Below are 19172 nucleotides of genomic sequence, written 5' to 3' on the forward strand. Positions count from 1 at the left end.
CTAAATAAACTGATCAATCATACCGCATGATGCGTCATCAAATACGAATATGATAGGTGTTCTATTTTTTCTGTGAAAAATCCTTTTTCTGAAAATAATGCTAACGTAAAACCAAAATAGCAAGTGCAAAAAAAATACACACGGCAATCAATGTCGAAAATGGTAAGAATAATCAATGTGCAGTATTTTGGGATTTTGTTGGGTGCTTAAAGCAGTTTCAAGCAAAAAAAAAGATATTTAACAGCCTAAAGCATAAAAGGTGGCATGAAAATGTGAATGAGAAATTGTTTGAAACAGATATTAAAAAAAGCTTAGTGTTTGAAGGGAATGGAGCGGATAATGTGTGCACCTCTACTTTTGTCTCATTTTTTCAACGACCGGATATCAAGAAAAATGTGTCAAAAGAGAATGCGAAAAAGATGCAATGGAAATAAAAATGTGCTATATCTTCAGCATAATGTCACAAAATTGGCCTAAATCAATTGGAATTATTGACTAGGTCATTATTGTGATCAAAGATAATTCTTGATTCACGATTTCATGCCATTTGGCTGCACTCAAAATATGTCTACATCAGTATAAAAGAATCAGCTTAAATATTTTCTAGTCGGTTGGCCTCATTTTTCGTTCAAAAATATGTTTCGTTCATGTCCGATCAACGCTTTGTTATAAATAGAACTATACTATACAAAAAAACTCGAAGTTTAGCATTCATTTTTTTCAATTTCCCCAACTAGTAATTTCGTCTACTTTTCCAACTGAATTCTTCAAATAAATATTCATGCAGATTGCTGAGGATTTCAAATGTCCACCATGTATAGCAAGAGGTCTCAATGTCTGGTCGTTCGTTTTCATCAACTCACTGAAACGTTGCGAAAGTTTGAATGACAGGATAATCTGTTGTAAGAGTCCGTCGGTTCGCAATAAAACGGTCAAGTGATTTGTATTTGCTGTCATTTGGAAGCGTTTACATAAAATATTCCGTTTTACAAATTGTCGATAAATCAAACCGCTTCAGTGACGACACTTATCCATTATTTTCATGTATGCATTCCTTTTTCAACGGAAATTTTTAATTCGTTGGCTTCGGTGTAAGACTATAGTTTTAATTCTGTCGTTTTTTCTGCACCACCATCTTATTGCACTTTCATAGTAAAAATCATTTTACACAATTGTTTATGGATTTGTTTTTTTTTATCATTATTTTTCCCCATCATTTCCACTGCAAATCATCCCAGAGCATTTCCATCCTCTTGATCATATTTTTATAAATTACTTGAAATACTGAGGACGTGTACGTCTCGTGACTATTTCATGCTATAAATTCAGAGCGTATATTTCAATTCGTTACTCTTTACGCTTTTTTTTCACCCGGTTTTTGCCACATGCTCTCTCAGTTGAAACGCTGCGCATTGATATTGGTGGCATTATGTAACAATATATCAGCCGTTATTTGCCCATCACTTGAAAAATGGTTGTTTATTTTTTTTTCTATTTGATTTTCTATTGGGTCCCTTTTTTTATATGCACAATGTTTTTATTCTCTAGCCGGTTTAATTTCTTTTTTTCTGCATTTAGTACCCCTATATCTCACTTTCTCATTCTTATTCGATATAATAATAATAATTGTATATAGTATGCCTAGCGCAAATATTTTCTGCATCGACATTTGCACTTTTGTTATTTCATATAACTAACTGCATTTAATGCAGTTGCCATACATTTTCAACGCGACTTAAAGAGTATTTCTTCCTTCTCTTTGTAACATTCATCCATAAATATTGTTTCTTCGTGACTATGGTGTGTGTGTTTCATGCTTTTTTTGCTTCTCTCTCTCTCTCTTTCTCTGTGAATATCTCCTTTTTTGTTGTCTTTGTTGCTTTGTTGGTACTACGTGCGGACAACAAAACGATATGCCGTATTACACGAGAAATTTTTATTATCGTTTAAAAAGCACAATACAAACCGAGCCAAGCCATTGAAAACGATTGGAATGGAAAGGAAGTGGAAATGTATGAATGACTGCAAAAAAAAACGAGAAAAAAGTGTAAAAAAATTTGAAAAAAAAGAGAATGTAAAATACACGCTGCACAGTAGGAATAGAGACTACAATATTATATACATTTCGTAAATTTTGTCAAATAAAATGGAATGAATGAAATTCGTCGACGACTGGCGAACGGTGAATCTGACGTGAAATGACTACGGTACTTACGACAAAAGAAAGAGCAGAAGAGTCACAATCGAAAACCACAAACGAAAAACGAGCACAGAAAATATGAAAGCTTAGCACGTAAGTAAGTTCAAATGCAAAGAAAAAGTCGCACGAAGAAGGGAAAAAATGTTGAAAGAAAAAAAACAACATAGATACACACATAAGTCGGCACTTCTTCGTATTTGTCTTACAAATAAAGTTCTTTTCGTGCTTTATTTTCTTTGTGGCCGTGCAGCAGAATAAATACAAAGTTTTTTTTTGTCTTCATTCTTATTCGACGACAACTTTTGTCTAGTAATATTTTCCGCAAATCACTGGGACCAAGTTGTAATAGTAAATTGTGAATGTACAACGAAAGGACAATTAGTAGTGCGGCGAAAAAGAAAGGCGAGCAATCACACAATGGACACATTGCATGATTTTTGTAAGAAATTTGGTGTACCATGGCTATGGACACCATTTGTTATTGATACTATCTGGACAAACATTAGAGGAAATGTTGATAAAAAAAATAAATAAAATGTATTGAAAATGAGACAAAATTTAGGTTGTGTACAATTGCACATGCATATTCTACATGTACATGGTGTGCTTTTCTATGGCCGATGAACAAATAATAACATCTGCCATCATACGCGCCCTTAAATATTGAATTCGATGAGAGTCAACGAGCGTTGGTTGTTTGTTGACAATCAAAAAGACATTTTGTTTGGCCTGATTTGGATGAAAAGTGAATAAAATATTCCATTATTGCTTCATCATTGGCGAAAGATTTGTGATAATATCGAAACGTTTTATATTACCGAAATGCCGAATATTTTCTCGCATGAAATGAGAGAATGTTTGATTGGCTAATATGGATTGGCTGGAGAGTGAAAGTGAATCGGAAATTGCGGAGGGGTTGCGGGGTTTGACATACAAGGCATTCTCTGATTTCAAATTGGATTGCCAAGCACATTACCGCGTAGAAGAGCTGCAAGCATGTTTGAATGATTGAACTCCAATCTTTATCATTGTGGCAGTCATATGGCAAATTGTCTGAGCCATCGACACAAAATGAATTTCTCCATTTTTCTGATTTCGATAGTATAATCGTTCTTTCAATTCGATAAAATGTCGACGCACGCATTAATACCGACAAGATCGTATTTCAAATAATCATTTTGATGTATGTGATGCAATGATGTTGTTCTTCATCGAAGCTCAAGTTATTTTCAATATCAAAAGGTGTGGGGTGTGCACACTAAAATATAAATAACATGAAAATGTATAGCAAAAGTAACAATCTCAAAAGGACGCAGAAAATTTCGTAGGAGAAATGCCTTTATCGCAAAAGTATTCACTTCGTCTATCGTATTTTCTTTTGAAGACATTCAGACAATCTCCCACATCATTTCATGTTTGTGTCTTCAATCAAAAATGTGGCAAAGCGTCTGTGAGTACCTTCGAACAGTCACATTAAGTTTTCGATACAAACACAAAAGTGATAACAAAATAATGGCATACGATTGAGAGATGGTGCTATTTTCGTATATTCGCTAAAAGTATTTAAGTATGAAAGAAACGAAGAAGATAAAGAAAGAGGGAAGATAAAGAGTGATTCATTTTATAAATGCGGCGATGAGCTATATATACAATCCGTTTTAGAACTATGAAGCATTATTCGATAAATGTTTTGAATCAAGGATAGAAATTCGATATATGAATAACGGAAGCGAAAACCGGAGAATAATTGCATTTACACTTCGGGTGTTTATTTTCATTGCACACAATCAACATTTGTTCACGATTATGATGGACTATTAGCAAATAGATGAAATTGGGCGCTTATTTTGTTAGATCAAACCAAAATATATTTTGTTTATAGTTGATTTTTTACCATTTATGTGGCTATATCATGATCTATTGCGGCCAACTGGACGCTTACAATTAACCGCATCAAATTATCAAATGCCACATGGACTGCACGATTGCATGATGACAAAAACAAAATAAATAATCGACATTCGTATTGCGTCTTTTTTTTGGCGAGGAAAAACCAGCGAAACAACCAATACCACAAAAAAAAAAATCCATGCATTTGGAAAATATTGAATTAATGTATCAGAAATATATGAGTATAACGTGGATTCATGTGTAATATTATACATAATGCATGTGGCAAAAAAAAAACACCAGCACGTTCCATTATTCCATCGATCAAACCAACATTTTGGAGTAGACACTACATTGTTTGACAGCATTACATCGAAGGAGTTTTGACATGATTTGTCCATTTGAGAAGCGCGGCATGCCACTGAACTGAATGACATCAATTCGACAGCAGTTCATTGGCACTGCCAATGAAATCGGGCAGATGAGCAATCATTTGTCAAACTTCTTTTGTTCGCGCTGCATATTGATGATGATAAAAAAACGCAATAGAATGATTTGAGTCGAATGCGCACGGTACGCGAAACGAATATCCGAATGAGATAGTTTTTCACAACAATATATATTGAACAGCACCGGATTCGAAATCAAAAATGGTGCACATACCATTTAAGTGACGTGATGTTGATTCCCTAGAAGGCGCAAAAGCCTAACAATAACAACGATAATGTTTTTTCATTCAATTCTTTTCAACAGCCAAATTTCGAAAATGCCCGTGCATCCGTATAAAACTAAATGCACGTAGCGAAGCGGTGCATTGTGGATGTGCATGTTCATTTTTTTCCCTGTTGTTCTTGCCGCTCGTGTTCTTGCTCTACCGTTGCATCCCCAATTTTTTAATTTTATTCGAATATACGTAATCGAATGTAATTTATAGAATTATTGATATCATACGTAAATCACAGCGCCTATAAATGTCGAATGGTGTTTTTTCCGGGCGATTTTTTGTGATTGATTATTATTGAATTCATGAAATCGTTGCATCCCTCATTCACCGCTTTATTTATTATTCATAAATTGATTCGTAGTTATTCACTAGTCATTTTTAATAATAATAGAATGGCGAAGAAAAAAATATATATGAATTTTCAATATAAAGCAATCCAACTGGCAACAGTGCGACCAAGCGAACCACTATGCTCACTCTTACGAACGAGATATGGTGAAAACAAAAATCAGAATAACTGGAAAAATTTCCCTGGGCAACACTTTTAGAGAGCTGCGCCTGATGATGAATAAAATCCCATTTCATATAATAAAATTTGAATTATGTTTGAGAATGGCACAATGGCTCCGTAAAAATGATTGACTTTTACGTTATTTGCCATGAAACTTGATGGAAAAGATCATTTATGGAACTTTCAATGTTTTGTTTATGTTTATGTCTAAGGATAATTTCATGTTATATGCCACTGCCAGCGGCACCACTTTCGATGCTTTCAAATGAACTTAAATATTGACTTTATTAGTTCGGTTCTTTTTCTTCTATCCATTTCCCTCATCGATAATGCCACGATATACCAAAATCATGCGCTCACGTTCGATGTACACTCAACGTGTGTGTGTGCTGTGTTTTACTTGTTTGGTGTTAAAATGTAAGTACGAACACAATGAAAGGACATAGCGCCTTCATGTAAAACGAAGGTATATTTCAGAGAAAAACTGAATTTTCACAAGCTATTTCACGTATAGCATAAACATGTCAAAATATACCCCAAATTTGCAATTAATCAAAGCTTTTTAACACATACTTTCGCGGCTATAAGGTTATAGCTTTGAAAACATTGTCAAAAGCTGAAAATAGCTTGACTTTGGTAAAACTACATAACGAATATACCTTCAGTAGAGATTATTGTGTTTTGGAAATCACTGTGTTACAATATGATTTTCGTTAAATATATGCGTACGTGGGTACTTTTAAAATATGCAAACTGTGATTCACACAGACGCGGTGTGTGAACAACGAGTTCAGAAATAACTTTCTTGGCCTTTTCAATTTGTTCCACTTGAAGTTTGTTGAAACGACGTTCTTTGGATATATATTACATATGTAATTACACTTTCGATAGCGCGAAGCAATTCGATGAAATCGAATCGAATTTTCACGACTCTAAAAGTGTAAACGTATATGCATTCAATGAGATGGTTCGAATCCGGAAGATGCATCACACCACGGACCCAAATGGCATTGATGGCAACAAAATCACCATCCATAGTCTTATCGTTGACCGGCAATGCGTATGTGTATGCGCATTATTTGCACAGTACATCCGACATACACAACTTAAGTCACGTATAAAAGTAATTTGGTTTTGATTGTTCTGTTGACGCAACGTATTTTATATAAATGTATCCTAGTTCACGCGAATGCATTTATGTTGATCTCGAAACACGTTTGCTGTAATCTAACAAGCGTCAACGGAATTTATTGTTTATTGTAAAGACAATGCGTCAACAAAAATAGGCATCAATGAATGTTTCTGATAAAAAAAGTGTGAAAAGTAGGTCGCTCATACTAGAAAACATATCGATGTGTTTTTTCCCCATTGAAATTCAAATTTTCAAACTCAATTCTCTTTCAAACATGTTCAAATTGCGAGTTCATTGCTTTTCTATTATTTACCAGTGACAACTTTAAAAAAGTACGTGGCTGTACCATCGCGGTGCCATATACACTTCAGTTCTGTTCGTAGATTTAAATTCAAATCTAGTCAACTGTTTGATACGAACGAATATAATGAAGTAGCGTGAAAAATGAATTTATGCCGTATTTAGCACCACAATTGTACTGTCTAGTGCATTTTTTTCTTCTTCAAATTTTTTTGCGAATCACAAACATGCAACTTTCAAAACAATGAATATTTCAAATGTGCAACGATATAATGCTCTATTTTTAAATGCAAAATTATTCTGAATGTTTTGTTGGCTTTTTTAGACAAAAACTAAAAAAATAAAACTATGTGAACTCTGTCGTTTTTAAAAATGGAATTCACTTTATTGCTTCGTTTTAATAGTAATTTCAGTATGATTATAATTCAACACAATCAAATGAATCTCATAAAATCAACAGTAAATGTGAATGTAAAAATTCATTTGAACATTTAAAGAAGGAGTGTTTTTGGAAATTGCGCTTTTTTTTAATTGTATGCTGGACTCGAAAAAACGAATTTCTGGTTGAAATAAGTGTAGATTGGCCATTTCTTACATTTACAGTGGCCTTTTCGACTAAAAGTTTTACTATTTAAGTATTTGAGATGAAGATGAAAATTACAGAATCGCATTAATTATATGTTGAAGCATTTCCACTGTAGAATCTCAATTGCATGTCGAACTGTGAAAATGCAACTGGCTTAAATTATAATGTTTTTTGTTTAAAAAAAGTTTCGCTAAACAACAAAACTAAGCCGCAAAAAAGAACGGCAAACCATTAATTTGAGATTATATGTGAATACAACCCTCGCGGAGGGAATACACGAAATGCACGAAATGCAACAAGAGATTAAAGCGTTGTGATACAAATGATCAAAAGGTGCAAATCAACGAACAAAACATGCCACAAACACTGATGTCAGGCGACAAACCGATGTACGCGCTATCGACAACAAACATATAAACCGTCGGCGAAACGAAAATGTTGGTGGCGCATTTGAAGAACCGTTACCAGCAAAAGAGCTTCATGTTAATTCCCTCAGTCATTAAAATATATGTCAATGCAAATTGCTGTGCATTGTCTGAAATTGTCTGGCGAACTTTCAACACATTACATTTGGAAAGAGCAGCTCTGCTTCATACACATGCATACGTACATAGAAAAATCGAGTATTTCAAATGACGTTCCGTTATTGTTGCGCCAAACGATCTTGACTTTATGATTGTGTTAAGTTGAAAACATTAAACGGCGTCGCTGTTGTGATACATATAAGTGAATATCGCTTTTGCCATCGCCAGCGCTGCAATTGTACAAACGAAAATCGTTTATAATCTGAATTTGAAAAATAAAGATAGAGGGAGTGAGAGAGAGATGAGAATATGAACGTTCTTGTTTTGTTTTGAATGAAATTAAAAAAGTTTGGACCTTCAGCATAATTGCTAATGGCCGACAATAATACAGTATGAATATCAAGCAAATTTCGAAAACTGAATTTACATAAAATATGAATCTGAATACGTTTTGCTGCTAAAATATATATATATATTCTCTCTCTTTTTATTGCTGTGGTTGTTGCTGCTGCGTTAAACTGAGCGTGAATTTTATCCTGATTAATTCATAAATAATATTCCCCGTTCGTTTGCACTTTCGGTTCAGGCGAATTTAGATTGAATTATTTACGTGTGAGTTGATGTCTAGGAATTGTGTCTACCGAATTATTTAAATCCATTGCTAAAAACTAAAACGAAAATAAAAACAACAAAAAATCACGTTGACGTGTGTTATCACCATTAGCTTTCGCTTTTTTATGTTTTATAAAGTGTCTTTGGCCATTTATTCCATTCGCCTTTTTTTCAATGCTGGAAACATTAGTGAAAGCGTTTATTCGTTACATCTGCATCTGACAACGAGAGCAAATTGTACTACTTTGATTACTCACTCAACCTGGGTGTGATGTGTTAATTCGATCTTATTCGAATTCGAACCTCATCATCACAACCTCCTTGAGTGAGCGATTAAGTTGGAACATAATCAACAGTCCCAATGGATTAAAACCGAAACGATTCACACTGCAACGGAAGTAATGGGTAAGTTAAGCAAGAGAAAAATGGCCATAGACAACGACGAACCAAAATAAAAAAAAAGAGAAAGAGAGAAGAAAAGTGAATGAAATTGCATACGCCAACTGAATAGTTGAGATTACAGCTTGTTGTATCGAATTTTCACACACACAATTACATTTCAATTATGAAAGCTATTTATTTGCAGCAAAATATTCTGAATGCATATAGTCTGTATTGTTTCTGAATGTAAATTCATCATTTCAATTCGCTTTTGCTGCACAGCATCTGAATGCAACAGTCTCAAGTATTTAACAGTAAGACTTTCCAAAGTGAAACACAGAAAACACAGCTATTATCGACATAAAAACCACCACACACCATCACCTAGAAAGTTTGTTTGATTCCTTTTCAAAGACCGAAAGAAGGAGTTTCCATATTTTTTAATCAAATTTATTTGTGATTTATGAACCAACAAATGCAAACAGCTCAAGAGCTGCTCAACCGCAATTTTGCAAGAATATAAATTGGTTATCAACCGAAAACCGAAAAAAAAGACTTAAAGAAACCGGAAATTCGTGACCTCTGCAAAATCTCTTGATTCAAACTACGAGTGCTTCTTAATAACAACCATTTTTTTTATGTTTCTTATTTATTTACAGTTTGGTGAATCAAACGATGGCCGATTTAGATGTTAGAAAGGTGCGACGAATTTTGGGCGAAGCGCTAGATGTTTGGTCACGTGGATCACGTTTAACATTCCAAGAGGTGTACAGCAAAGATGCAGATATTCAAGTTTTGTTCGCACGGTAAGGAAAATTGTTCAAATAACCTTACTCAATACGTCGCATATGAGAGCAACAACATTAAAACGAAAGGAAAAGAATATGAACAAGAAAAACTGGGATGATAGAAGAGAGATAGAGAGAAAAAATGTTGGTCGTAAACTATTTCTCGCTTGAGCGTTAGCATTTTTACAAAACCGTATTATGTATTCGATGGCAATAAAATTTGGTTCCATATACATTTGATCGAAAAACTTTCACACACAAAACTGGCATAAAGGTTAATTTAAAGCGACCACGAGAAATTGAACAGCCGAACAAAAGTAACAAATTATTTATCAAAAAAAAATGTTCGTGTCTATATATGTATGTGACCTTCTTAAAATGATTGCGCTTTTCGCATTCCATTCGAAAAACTTTTTCCTCTTCATCATTGTATCACTGACACTGTTTCTAATTTCCGATACTGTGCGAAACCATTCACAAAGTTAGTTTCACGGCTGTCCGATAAGCAAGACCAGCGCACTTCGATTTGCTATAGGATATTTCTGTTTTTGTTTCTTCAATTCACTGAACATTTTCGAACCCATAAGTTCATTTACTATCGAAACATCTACACAAACAACAAACAAAATGTTGCACGATTTTTTTTTTCAATCGGACACTTTAATCTTCTTCCCTTTTTTTCGCATAGAAGTGTTCTGCTTTCGAGATTATTATTATTATTTGTGTCTTCTGAATTTTCACTCAACTTTATTGAATGTTTGGTGGAGCTAAAAAATGGAGACAAAAGAGGAAAATTGAAGAAAAACTTTTGTATTCTCATCTCATTTATTACTTTCATTTTTGAAATATGATTTTAATCGAAGTAAAATGATCAGATACATTTATCAACTACCATTCCAATCAGTGTCGAAATGGTCAAAGAGCTCAAAATCTATCTACTTAGATGACTATGACAAATGTTGAGTAAGTTTTAATAAAATTTGTTTTTTTTTTTTAATTTTAGGAGACATCATGGTGACGGATATGATTTCGATGGACCGGGATCTGTGCTGGCTCATGCATTTTATCCAGGAAGTGGTCGTGGCGGTGATGCGCATTTTGACGAAGAGGAAAAATGGGTTTTGTCTCCAAGCGAGGGTGATGGTATGATTTAAATTATTTTATCAGTGATTCAGTTCAATGAAAACGACAAAATTGGAATCAACAAAAAAAAAAAACACACACACACACAGTGAATTGTTTCCAAATGAAAAGATACAAAGAGTATAGAAATCGAAATGTAATCCCAAAATTCGTTTTTATCAAACTGTAATCAATTCAATTTTCCAATTACATTCCATTGTTTGATTTGAATATTATAACTTCTTAATATAAAAGACATACATATAGTACAATGTACAAACTTTTTCCAAAGTTGCACACAAATCTAGTGATAGAAGAACATTTCTGAATATCGTGTGAAGTGGTTGCTTTCAATTTTAGTTGAAGTATAATTTTAATTAAAATATTTATTTTTCATCATTTCTCTCTCTCTCTCTTTGTCGCAGGTACAAATTTAATGGGCGTTGCGGTGCATGAGGTATATTACAAAAAGCTCTTTGGTTTGCATTTGAAATTAATTATCTAAATCAAATATTGTGTTTAGTTTGGTCATTCGCTGGGATTAGGACATTCGTCCGTTGATAGTGCAATTATGTTTCCATGGTATCATGGGCCGCAAAAGTATATAGAATTACCCGAAGATGATCGATTGGCGATTCAGCAAATTTATGGATCACGTGAAAAGGTATGGGGTACATTGGATAATCCACGGCCACCACAAACGACAACATCGACAACGTCAACAACACCACGATCATATTATCCTGATCGTGATCCATCAAATCGTGATCGTGAACGAGAACGCGATGAGAGAGAAAGACAAGAAGAACGAGAAAGAGCACGAGAACGTCAACGGCAAGAATGGCAAAGAAGAGAATGGGAACGACGCGAACGTGAGCATGAGCAAAAAGAAAAAGAGAGAAGACGACAAAAAGAGCGCGAACAACGTGAACGAGATGAAGAGGAACGAAGACGACAAGAGGCTGAATGGGAGAGAGAAAATGAACGTCGACGATATCAAACAACAGCAACACCGAAGAAACCATGGCATGATCACAATCACCATCCAAAATACAATAAAAATGGACAAAATCATCCTAAGAAAGAAAAACCAGATACATGCAACACCAGCTACGATGCCATCACCATCATTCGAAATGAACTATTTATCTTTAAAGATCGCGTAAGTAGACAACAACAATAACAACAAAAAAAACTAAAACAAACAATTGTTGTACATGTGTACACTGTACACAATGGACTTTGAGCATACATAAACTGGTTATATGAATTTTCAGTACTTGTGGCGTATCGGCGACAATGGATTGCATAGCGGTTATCCGCACGAAATCACTCGTGTATGGAATCAATTGCCAAGTAATTTCACTCACATTGATGCCGTCTATGAGAATAAACAGAGAAAAATCGTATTTTTCATTGGTAAGCATATTTTCCATTTAAAATGATAACAAAAGATAAAACGGTGCGAAGTGACACACAAAAACCGTACGATATCAGGCATGCGAATATAATCAAAGTCGATACACTTAAAAATCTCTTTAAACTTTCCCTTGAGTTTTCACGTCTACCCTATGTGTCTCATTCGCGCCTGTTTCGTTCAATATTCATGAATTTTTTTTTTCGATTTCATTCTATTTTTCAATGCGTTTCTCTCTCTCTCTCTCTCTCTCTTTCTGTATCTCGTTTCGATAGGAAAAATGTATTACGTTTTCAATTCAAATAAATTGGAGGATGGTTACCCCAAAGCACTAACCACTCTTGGGTTACCAGCATCACTGGATAAAATCGATGCTGTTCTGGTATGGGGTCACAACAATCGAACATATTTCTATAGCGGAACCATGTATTGGAGGTAAAATGCAAATAATAATCTGATTGAAGTTAGTGTGTATGTTGAAAAAACTTATGTAACAATGTTACGCTGTTTGTGTGTGTGTGGGAGCATGCACTTGCTGCTTGGCTCAATCTCATGAAATCAGTGGGAGGTTTTGATATACACACGCTCGTATTGTATCGCACACAACAGACATTTGAATTGTGATAAGCCATGTGTGCTCAAAAGTAAAATCATTTCATCTCATCTCTTTTGCAGATTCGACGAAGATATTCATCACGTGGAATTAGATTATCCACGTGATATGTCAATTTGGCGAGGTATTGGTTACCACATCGATGCAGCGTTTCAATATAAAGACGGTAAATTTGATTTTGACAACATTTGATTAGTCTATATATAATGATATTCAACAGATTCAAAGAATATCCATTAAATTTATGTATATCAAACGTATACGATCAATATAATAGATAATTATTCACGACTATAACATTTTCTCGCATTTTTATCAACATTTTATTTTTCTTTTGTTTAATTCGATAAATAGGAAAAACGTATTTCTTCAAAGGTAAATCATTTTGGCAATTCAACGATTCGATAATGCATGTGGCACGAAGCAGACCAGAATCGTCTGCCGTACGATGGATGGGATGTCGTCGACAATCAACGTATTCGAATGAAGTGTACGACGATGAGGATCAACAACAAAGAGAGCCATTGATTTCATCAAAAGCGACGATCGTTTCGGGTACCGCCGTCAACATCGTTCTATTCATATCTGCCATGTTGGTTCTATCGCATTTATAGTAGCAAACAAAAGAACAAACAAACAAACAATTCTATAAACGCATTGCAGGCCGCATTGTGCTTATCAAACATAATTTAGAATTTATCTATTTCTATTTCTTTTCTGTGTCGTTTATTCTCATTAAGCAATTTTGCAATATTTGGACTGCTTTTATAAAATATTTTTACGTGCAAATACCAAGTAATTAAAGTATACCGATTTCATTTTAATTTTTTATTTTTAATTAAATTGAACTGAACGTTTTTGATTCGAGAATCAATTATTAATTTAAAAGAGAGAAAAAATTTTTTTTTAGCAAAAACACCAACAACAACAATCGTAAATCCGTTAATTTAATCGTATGCATAATATAAATTTTAAAATTAATTTTATGTTAAGAGTCACATTCGGGCGATATGAGCTCAACACGTGTTTATCGAAGGTTCATGCTTGAATGCACAGTGTGCTTTAGATAGTAAATCATACTTATACTGGATTATTTGGAGACGAACAGCCACCATCTGTGTCACATATATAGATGTATACGTATAGTAACGTATGACATGAAAGAGTTTTCATTTTCTTTTGTATGTTTCAACCGAATACTTCAGTCACCAATCAAATACATCAACAACAACAAGAAGTGAAAGCAATAACGTTCTAATGAAATTTTGTCAAAGTTTGTTAGTTTTTATCGATCCTTTTTCTATGTAATATGTTTATTTTTTTTTTTATCAAAACTTCATCGCATCAAAGTTTTCATCCAAATAATCAGAGCGTGAAATCTGTGATATAATTTTATAAAAATAAATACAAATTTCTGCTGAAAAAAAAAAGTATAAATTGATGTGTTTTATTTTGAAAATTATATCGAATTCATTGATCCTTGTAATAAAATACAATTGAATCTGTGAACTTGGAAAAAAAATGAATGAATTAATATTTTGGCAATAGAGAATAGCGAGGCGGTGAATTCCAAACGGCACTCGAATTTCTGCGCAAATGCTTTTCGTCAATTTTTGGGAAAATCTCACGTAAATCGACTTCATGCGGTGCCACTGAGAAGAATTTGTCCGTAACTTTAGTGCTAACTCGTGCTTGAGCCATTACATAACCATAACGATTATTTGACGTACTCCATGGCGGTGGCAATGGTCGTTTGTTCGATGTTTTTCCTTCGTCGTCTGTTGAGTCACCGCTATCCAACATATCGAAATTATATGGATTTTTCTTTCGTTGCTCTTCAGCCTGTAATTTATTCTGTTTAAGTTTTTCTTGCATGATTTTCTTCTCGGCCAACACCTTTAGGTAATGTTCATGCTCTTTCTTATCAGCCGCTGCTTTCTTTGCCATTTGTATCTCACTGCAATACGATCGACAATTTATTTATTAGCAACTTTGTCAAATTATGACGATGATAAGGTAATCGACACAACATTATTTTGCATATCAACTTACAGTCGTTTCTTTTCACGTTCAGCTTCTCTACGCTTTTGCTCTTGCTGCTTCTGCATTTCTTCCATTTGCTTTTGCTGTGCTTTTTCTTTAGCTCGCATTTCCTTCTCCTAGAATATTTTTAACCGAATTATTTTTTTTGTTTCGCCATCAAAATGTGGTAATTACAAATAAAAAAAATGAGAATTTACAATGAATTTACTTACAAGTAATAATTTTCGTTGTTTTTCGGCCTTTTCTCTATCTTGTGCTTCTCTTGCTTGTGCAGCTTTTCTTAGTTTATCATCTTGATTTTTCTTTTTTTCACTTGCAGCAGCAGCCTGAATCAAACCATATAAAATATCAATAAATTATTTTCCGTTAAAAACACGTTTAGAAAGTTCTTTGGATTAGCTCACTAGATAAATGCTTACAATTGTTTTTTTGCGAATCTCTTCAACACTTTGGGATTTTGTCAATGCTGGTTTTATAATTTGGGCACCTCGAGTAGCCGAATTGGCACGAGCATGTTTGCCTGCTTGTTCGGATGGGGTATTCTTTGAGAATAATGAGCCGTGTGCCATTTTTGATCTCTGAAATCACAAAAAAAAAAACACAACAACAACATTCATTAAGAAAATTCGATTTTAATTTGTTAAAATGTGTTGATTGATCACATACATCGGATTCCACAGCTCTTGCCCTGGTGCGAGTTTCTTTTAGCGGGGTTTGCAACTTTTCGAATGTCTCAACACGTTGTTTGATTGGACTGAATGGAAAGTACAAATTTGTTAATCATACGGCAAAAAAAAGAAATTGCATTTAATGATTACACTTACACGAATAATCCTTGTTCCTTGGCATTTTTCTTTGATCCTTGATCCTTGGCATCTTTCTTTCCGTATTTTCGAACGCCACTATCTGAATCTGAATCATCTTCTGTCATTAAACTGCTGCCAGAGACTTTTGCACCTGTTGTCGCTTTTGATCCAACCACAATAGTTTGATTGTTAACGACACGATTCGAGGTAGTTGCTGTTTGTTCAACATTGAACGTTCCATTTGGACCATTGGTGTCACCAGTTCCTTTTGGTATAATATACGTTCCACGTGGTGACAATTGTTCCTTTTCAGTATCGTCAACTGTTGTTACAAATGTTGCATCACACTGTTGTGATAGTGGCTGTGCCTGAAAAACGTTTCATTAAAAAAAAAAAACATTTGAATAATTGTTTGTTGATCAATGAACACAGCACATTAACGTTGCAATGCTTACAGTTGTTGTGTTAGTAGTAGGCTGTGACATGGCATCTTCATACAATGATTCACCACTAGTGTTAAGCACACGATTTGCTTTGGATTTATCAGCGGCATTTCTACTTGGTCGAACCGATTTTTCTTCAGACACTGTGCTACTGGTACTAGCCACATTGGCAACATTGCTGGTACTGGGTGTGGCCTCATCTTCACTTTCTGATACTGGCTCTTGTTTAATCTATAAAAGAAAGCAATCAAATCAAAATCACAGTATTGACATCAATGACGACAGCAAAATGTTACGGGAATGAAATATTCAAACCTTGCGTTTCGGTTGTTTGGATCGTGTTGATCGAATTTTCTTTTCCGCGGGCGGTTTCTTTTCTTTTGTTGGTTTGATTGGTGGAACAAATGCTGGAGGTGGCATCTTATTGCCATCATTTCCATTTTCATCGTCAGACAATTCGATAGTTGGATTAGTTTCCATTGGCACTATCTCTAACGAATCGTTTGAATCATTTGATTTTTTCTTTGTTACATTTGTTTCGGAGCGGCTCGTTTTGTCCAATTTTGATACACTTGTACCGTCGATCTTCTCCTTTTTAATTCGAACCGGACGCACCGATTCATTGGCAGTCGTTGCAGTGAGAGTGGCTCTTGATTCTTCTGCTTTTGCATCCGTTGACATTCGTTCAACTTTAACATTCACAACAGTCATTGTACCATCTCGACGCATTTTTACATTCAATGGCGGCTCTTTCTGAAATTGATCATTGTTTTATTTTAAAAATCATTGGCTAAAGAGCTCTCACAACAGATCGCTAGATATAAATACATACGTAAGATGTTGGTTGTTTGGCACGACCTGTACGAACAGGCCGCATCAATAATGGCTCATCTTCGCCAGATTGATGACCATTCAATGCTGTCGTTCTCGACGAATTTGTTGACGAAAAACTGTCCTCTGCTCGTTTCGTATGACAAAATGTTAAATTAAAACATATTTTCATGAATCTCTATTAAAATGGCTCAAATTTGTTGATAAATCTTCACTCACCTTGACTATCTACTTTCTCTACCCGACCCTTGGCCTTTTTCTTACTAGGCTTGACTGGAGTACTTTTGGATAGGACATACTTTTGTATAACATCGTCTATTCCTTTTTTGAAACTCTGCAAAATGGTTAAAATTCGAATATAAATCGTCAAAATCAATCTTTTTCATGTTCATTGAATTATTAAATCATTATAAATTCTAACAGGCAATTGATTTTTTTTCGGTTAATTCACAGCCATTTCACATTTACATTGACAAATTTATATAAACAATAAAAAAATGATGTAGTTTTCTACATCTAAAACCAAAAATATGAACTGTCAAAATCACTACTGAAACACACTGTTTGCGAGAAAAAAAAACCAATTTCTTGTGAAACATTTTTGAATGTGCACTTTTCATTTAAAAATAATATAAAAAAATATATCAACTACCGATATTAATTCATCTTGGCCTTGTTCGGATTGGCTTAGCTCTTTTAATATCGCATGGATATCATTTGGAAACGACTCCATTGTCTTGTTGTTTTATTTTTAAAAAAAACTTTCCGTCTACTTATTTTATTGTATATTTTATAATCAATTCAACAATTTTCTGTTTTGATTTTTTTTTGGAAAATGATTTTCCACAATTTACACTAACAAATAACCAACAATTTAACCAAATAATATAATATTTAAGGTAATGCACTATTTTTCACACAGCTGAACAACTGAGCTTGTTTGTGACCAGTCGAATTCATCCGTCGAAATTTAAATTTTAAACAAACTAGCGTGAAGTTGGTTGTTGTTATTTTTATCCCGAATCAGCGCCGTCGCGTTGACATTAAAATAAACGTTAAAATCGAAAATATTTTTACTCAATTCAAGAAAAACTAAATCAAAACAATAATTTTTTATTGGAATAAATGTAAAACTCAAATTTATTTCCAGCTCAAAAATCTATTCTATTTAGTATGTAAGCAAACATTTTGATATTCATTGTACGATCACAATGTAATGACAAAATTGTACTACTTACCAGAAAACGATAATGCATGGAATGTATTTGAATGGAATGTCGGTAATACAGACCCTTTAAATGATTATCGAAGAATAATAAATAGAGAAAAATAATAAATGCCAAATTTTATTAAAATCGAATTGGAAATGAATGCAAATGGTAATTTTTCAATCGGAAATGGCTCGTGCAAAAAAAAAAGGAGTCATCAACGTGAAAATGAGCAAATCGAAAAATTGATGTAAAATAAATGTAAACACCAAATGTTTTCGTTAATCTTCATAATTTATTCGCTTGAAATTTTAGTTTATATATAAATTTATAAATTTCTTATCATAATATTTGTTGCATTGCTCGTATCTCTTTGGTTATTTTGCTTGCATTTTCTGTATTTCGACAATAAATAATCAACAATGACCTGTGATTGCTTCAAAATCTAAACGATTTTTTTTTTGGTTTGTTATTTTCGAAAAAGTTGAAATTTGAAATATTTAGTTTTTTTTTCGTTTTGAAATGGATGACATTTTTGATTTTTGTTTGCTGTGTTAACCTGAATTCAATTTGGCAATTTACGCAGTCAAATTAGTGTGACATAGAAACAAGCGAAAAAACACTTACCTCATTCGTAATAGAAAAGAAAAACAATTCGCAAAATATAACAATAAACATCGCAACAAGAACCCACCAAAAGACAATCAAAATCACAACAAATAATAATAAACTAAAAAAAATGAAGGAAAAGCCGATTGAAGAAAAAAATCAAATAGATATAGTATAAGATATAAAAGCAGGATGGTGTGTTTTTATGTCATTTTCGTTCAATTGTATTTTTATGTATGTTTCAGATAAATTGAAGTATTTATTTAAACAATGTTGGTAGCGTATAATTTAAATTTGTGTTTAAATTTTGTCTGAAATCTATTATTTAGCATTTATATTCAATACATTTTATCTCATTCGAGTAGTCTGTTCATTCATTTTTTTAGCATTTGTGTTTAATTCGATTTGCGTCATTTCGTTCATTATTTTTTT

At 33.7% G+C, this 19172-nt stretch overlaps 2 protein-coding genes across 4 annotated transcripts in view; one reads left to right on the forward strand and one right to left on the reverse strand.

The window, feature by feature from the left end:
- The window catches only part of LOC116352236 (matrix metalloproteinase-2), a 68332-nt gene extending 54163 nt beyond the window's left edge, over window positions 1-14169 (forward strand). For all 3 annotated transcript variants that reach the window (XM_031784662.1, XM_031784663.1, XM_031784664.1), the window contains 8 exons: window positions 9520-9666; window positions 10652-10791; window positions 11196-11227; window positions 11294-11932; window positions 12048-12189; window positions 12463-12622; window positions 12863-12966; window positions 13155-14169. In XM_031784662.1, coding sequence (XP_031640522.1) covers window positions 9520-9666; window positions 10652-10791; window positions 11196-11227; window positions 11294-11932; window positions 12048-12189; window positions 12463-12622; window positions 12863-12966; window positions 13155-13414 — 1624 coding nt within the window. In that variant the 3' untranslated portion in view covers window positions 13415-14169. The remainder of the gene's footprint in view (window positions 1-9519; window positions 9667-10651; window positions 10792-11195; window positions 11228-11293; window positions 11933-12047; window positions 12190-12462; window positions 12623-12862; window positions 12967-13154) is intronic.
- Window positions 14170-14223: 54 nt separating this feature from the next.
- LOC116352235 (inner centromere protein-like) lies at window positions 14224-17879 on the reverse strand. The gene is made up of 11 exons (XM_031784661.1): window positions 17576-17879; window positions 17143-17257; window positions 16925-17049; window positions 16408-16845; window positions 16105-16323; window positions 15668-16017; window positions 15510-15597; window positions 15263-15421; window positions 15056-15169; window positions 14853-14959; window positions 14224-14757 (listed from the first exon to the last, which is right to left on the reverse strand). Exons 1-11 carry the CDS (start codon window positions 17654-17656, stop codon window positions 14331-14333), a joined length of 2223 nt encoding a protein of 740 aa, XP_031640521.1. The 5' UTR covers window positions 17657-17879; the 3' UTR covers window positions 14224-14330.
- Between the last annotated feature and the right edge of the window lie 1293 nt (window positions 17880-19172).

The sequence above is a fragment of the Contarinia nasturtii genome, unplaced genomic scaffold, assembly GCF_009176525.2.
Source record: "Contarinia nasturtii isolate CC-2019 unplaced genomic scaffold, AAFC_CNas_1.1 Cnas_scaffold_187, whole genome shotgun sequence".
Taxonomy (NCBI): domain Eukaryota; kingdom Metazoa; phylum Arthropoda; class Insecta; order Diptera; family Cecidomyiidae; genus Contarinia; species Contarinia nasturtii.